Source organism: Galleria mellonella, unplaced genomic scaffold (genome assembly GCF_026898425.1).
Source record: "Galleria mellonella isolate WM207_F2 unplaced genomic scaffold, CSIRO_AGI_GalMel_v1 utg159, whole genome shotgun sequence".
Classification (NCBI taxonomy): Eukaryota; Metazoa; Arthropoda; class Insecta; order Lepidoptera; family Pyralidae; genus Galleria; species Galleria mellonella.
Window position 1 is genome coordinate 1,345,259 of NW_026442004.1, and position 4,822 is coordinate 1,350,080.

The 4,822-nt window shown below is 32.4% G+C and overlaps 1 protein-coding gene across 1 annotated transcript; it reads left to right on the forward strand.

Moving 5' to 3' along the window:
* The first annotated feature begins 415 nt into the window (after window positions 1–415).
* LOC113519042 (homeobox protein Hox-A5-like) lies at window positions 416–3,713 on the forward strand. Its single transcript, XM_026904087.3, has 2 exons — window positions 416–1,457; window positions 2,384–3,713. The coding sequence occupies exons 1-2, from the start codon at window positions 521–523 to the stop codon at window positions 2,800–2,802; spliced, it is 1,356 nt and encodes a 451-aa protein (XP_026759888.3). The 5' UTR covers window positions 416–520; the 3' UTR covers window positions 2,803–3,713.
* Window positions 3,714–4,822: the final 1,109 nt, after the last annotated feature.

Sequence of the window (4,822 nt, forward strand, 5' to 3'; positions counted from 1 at the left end):
GAAATAATCTTCCTGTATAACTAATATCGACAATACAACACAGTGACACACATACGTGGCTTTACTCTAAACCAATAATAGAATAAAATCAATCTATACCACCCTCTCATAAGCACACAAACGTATTAATCAATGATTTACCTATATGAATACTCACCCACACATACTCACAATGTTAGGAATATCGGTGATGTAAACATTTGTTGGATATTTGCAAAGCATACTGATAGACGAACATTATATTTCTATTCTTATCACACGCACTATTGCAAATGAGTCAAGTCAATGAGAGAAAAGGACAGCGAACCCGGTTTTACAACTTCGTAGTGGGACAATAGCGACGCTATTGTTAAAAGTACCCCAAACTTTTTTTAGGTCACATAAAAGTATTACATTTGTTAGGGACATACCGCTATGCATTTACTGCATTCGTTTCGCAGTCGATGTAGGAGATGGGTGATAGTCTCCCACGCAGTGCTAATTTCGTTGAAAAGATCTATGAAAATAGAAGTTTATCCTGATGTTGTCAATAGCTGCAAGTAATCGTGCAAATAAAATGTGGAATAATAGTAATGAAGTGAACAGTGAAAATGCTCGGCAAAAACATTATGATTACAAATATCCCATAGTACCTAACAACGGTTATAATGTTCCAAATAACTCTTATGCTCCAAACTGTGAATATTCCAATTCGTGTGTTGGTTATAGTGTTAATGTTTATGAAAATAATAACCTGAGTAACACTGCGGTGAAGACTGAATCGTGTAATTGGCCAAATTACCCAGCAAATTATATGAATGAAAATAATACAAATTTGGAAATAGACAACAGGTGGAGAGAAATGCCTTACTGTACGCAGCAGTATGTTGATAATTATAACTATGATCAAAGAGGAAATCAACTTATAACACAAAATGGACAGATAATCAAAAATGAAGATGCCAGACACGTCATTTCTCCTGGTCAATGTAGCATTTCAGATACCAGCTATGGATCAAGTGCATCGAGTCATTTGAATCCGGCGACACCTGAAATTGATGATTCTCCTAATCTCCGATCGTTACTAACAAAATCACAGCCCAAAAACTCCATGCCTTGTATTATTGAATCTGATAAGGTTTATTCGCAAGAAATTCAACAGATGATGTTCCCCAATCACGAGATTACTGACTGGGGAAAAAACAAAAGGACATCAAAAAGGAAAGAACGTAATTTGTCGCAATTTCATGGTGGATACAAGAGCAGCGAGGGTCAGACGTCTGTTCAGACTGAAGGTACTATGGGTGGAGCATCAGTCGCAAAAGAAGGCGCACCGTTATCGAAGAAGCGGGCGGCGGAGCCCTGTCAGGATGTGACGAGGGTCGCACCAGGCGGGGACAATGCGAATTACACCGAGAACAAAATGGCCGGTGCAACCGATGCGCAAGCAATCTATCCATGGATGAAAGCTGTCGGTGGTAAATATTTTTTTTAATATTTAAAAACTTTAATATAATTTGTTGATTTTACAGATGATACGTGATAGTACTTTGTGACATAAAATACGTATTGTCAATATTTTATTTCAGTTTTTTTTTTTATTTATTTATAATTTTTTGTATGCAATTTAGAATGGCAAACAAGCTGACGGCCTACCTGATAGGCATAACTGAGTCTATCGTTTCGCCCATGATACTCCAACCCCCCATGCGTTGCTATTTCTGAAAACTAAAGTGTTATTCCTCTGTACACGGTAAATTCACTGCCATATACCACCCTTCTAACTAAAACAATACAACTGCTTCATGGTAGAAATACAAATGGGACAGAGGTGCCCAAGCAAACGACTTTTGTACAAAGTCCCTCTCTGGTAAAATATCAATAGGAATATATGCTACAAATATAAAATAGCGAAATAAAAACCCATTTGGGGTTTAATCGTAACTATCTCAATATTTATAATATTTTCTCGCGCAGTCACTTATTTGGTAGTGGGACTTTATATTTTTTTACATTTTTTGTGAATTTTTATATACTAGCTTTTACTCGCGAGTTCGCGTGACTGGCATATGTTTACTAAATAAGGTAAAAGTAGCATATAGCCTTATTTATTTCATATTATCAATAAACAAACTTACTTTCATATTTATAATATTAGTAATATCTGTCTGAATTTAATAATGAAACATATTTCATCTTTAAATTCAGGCTGAATATATTTAGGCAGGTAAATTAAAAATTGCAGATTATATGAACAAGTGCGCTTAGTCATCTTACGTTGTTGTATTTCTCGCCTACAACTGACATTTTCATTTTGTTGAAATACTGTCTTATCCCTAATGATAAGATATTATGGTATGGAATATTTTCTACAAAAATGTGTGAATTATAACTATTTTTACAGGTGAGAAAAAAAAAGAAGGTTCGAAAAGGACAAGACAAACATACACACGTTTCCAAACGTTAGAGTTGGAAAAGGAGTTTCACTTCAATAGTTATTTGTCGAGACGACGGAGAATAGAGGTATCACATGTGCTGGGCTTATCAGAAAGACAAATAAAGATATGGTTCCAAAATAGAAGGATGAAAGCGAAGAAAGATGGAAAATTTAGGTCATCAGACCCATACACAACTGAAGAAGTAGGTATGACGAAATTACCAAATTTACCGGACTATTTGGACACAATACAGCAGATGCCAGCTTTTATTGAATATCCTAATTATTCTAAGGGTTCCGTACCCGCCCCCCATACGACGCAAATCACGAATGGCATGACAGAAAATTGTTTAATGTCTTATGGAGGGATAATTCCTAAAATGTAACCGCCAGGGTTACATTTATTAAAATTTTTGAAAAAGATAGTATTTATGGGTACTTGTATGTATAACATATATGAAAGTTTTTGTTACAGTTAAAAATTTGGATCTGGTGTTAATGTGTTATTAATATTAATTCAATTTATGTGTATATTTACGAATAGATGTAAGGAAATATTTTATAATAATTATAATCACCTTTGTGGTATAAAAAAATGTAATTTGATATTTTTTATATCAATTAGAGCTTAATAATACAAAATAATTTTATAAACTATCTTTAATCAATTCAATCAGCCTCCATAAATAAGTGACTACACATAATGTTTTGACAACTGTCTATAGTGTGTAGAACTCGACAAGTTTGCAACGTAATCCTCCGACAAACCTATTTTAGTTATTGAGGACTTATTAAGTGTTTATGTATAATATTAAATTAAATATACATATATTTTTGTGTACATGTTTATGGAATCACATATAGCTAAGTATCACTTTGTTAATTAACGAGATTAGTATATAATCAAATAAGTACGTATGTTTTTTACTTTTTAATGTTTGTAAATTGTAGATAATAGTCACTTTTAAAAATAATATTTACATAATGTGCCCAAAAACCATTTGCCATCAATGAAATGTAATTCTAAGGGCCTACGCAGTCGGCGCGTTTTATATGCGCATATGATGTACCGGGATCGAAATGAGATTTAATGTTTAAATCGATACAAATATAATAATCTGCTTTTTTACCACCACATGTTTATGAAACGCACATCGTGTTTGCAGATAAAATGTACCGTCTGCTTGATAGGCTACCGCTTTATATGAACTAAGATGAACAGTTCCTATGTAATATTAAGGTTCATTATTTGTGATTTTTTATATTTCTCTAGTCAAATGGAGCTAAAAATAATAAAAAGGAATTTTGATTCCAGATTACTACTTTGTTTTTATTTTAGCTTTAGTTGTTTCCCAATAACTCTTAGTATTTCATTCTTATAAGAAATATGCAAATATCTTTACTAATCTTCACATTTCTAATGTTATTACCTTTCATCAGTGACATCATCCACATGACCGGGATATGTTTATTGGATAGAATAAAAAGTAGCCTATACCCTTTTCCATCCCATATACTACGTGTATACCAAATTTCATGGTAATTGGTTGAGTCATTAAGGTTATACAAGGTAACAAACAAATAAACTCACTTTCACATTTATAATAATACTAAAAGGTTCAATGAAATTTTTTGTAAAAACTCAATCATACTTAAAAGCTAAACAGATTTAAATGAAATTTGGTACACTTGTGTACTATATTCTAGATTAAACATTACTTTTTATTCTAATTAATCTACACTAATATTATAAAGAGTTTTGTGTGTATGTATGTAATAAATAAACTCAAAAATAACTTTGCCGATTTCAAAAATTCTTTCACCATTAGAAAGCTACATTCACCTTGAGTAACATAGGCTTATTTATTGCTAGAAAAGATTAGGAATTCTTATTAAAACTTTAGTAACGTAAATCAAGCTGTAAAAAAAATGCTATAAAATATGTGTCACGTGCGCTGCGGATACTGTTGGTGATAGAACAAAAGTATGTTCTACGACGTTGAAGAAAATATCAATTGCTACAAAAATACTTCGCGATACAATATGTCCAACTATTATTATTATGTCACAATAATAACTTTTTAAAATGTTGTATAAATGTCCACCCGTGCGAAGCCGGGACGGGCCGCTAGTTATTGATAAACAGCGGGATGTGACTGTGAATGTGCTTATTATTTTTATCTTAGTATCTTTATAGCTCGATCAGTTGTCGTAAAATTTACATACATAGTATTTAACCTTAGATTATATGAGCATAGGTACCTAGAGTATATAAACACTTGACAAAATACACATCACTTTTTTCATTCATGCGTGCGTAAATAGGGTTATTATAATGTGCATTAACTACTCAGTTTATAGGAAAAATTATATTGCAAGGTTAAGTTGAAAAATAAAAACAATACA

What these genes read in the sequence shown, in the direction of transcription:
- LOC113519042 (XM_026904087.3), top strand. Translation starts at nt 521, where the DNA reads ATGTTGTCAATAGCTGCAAGTAATCGTGCAAATAAAATGTGGAATAAT. An exon ending in ATGGATGAAAGCTGTCGGTG is followed by an intron (nt 1,458 to 2,383) that starts GTAAATATTTTT and finishes CTATTTTTACAG; the next exon opens with GTGAGAAAAAAAAAGAAGGT.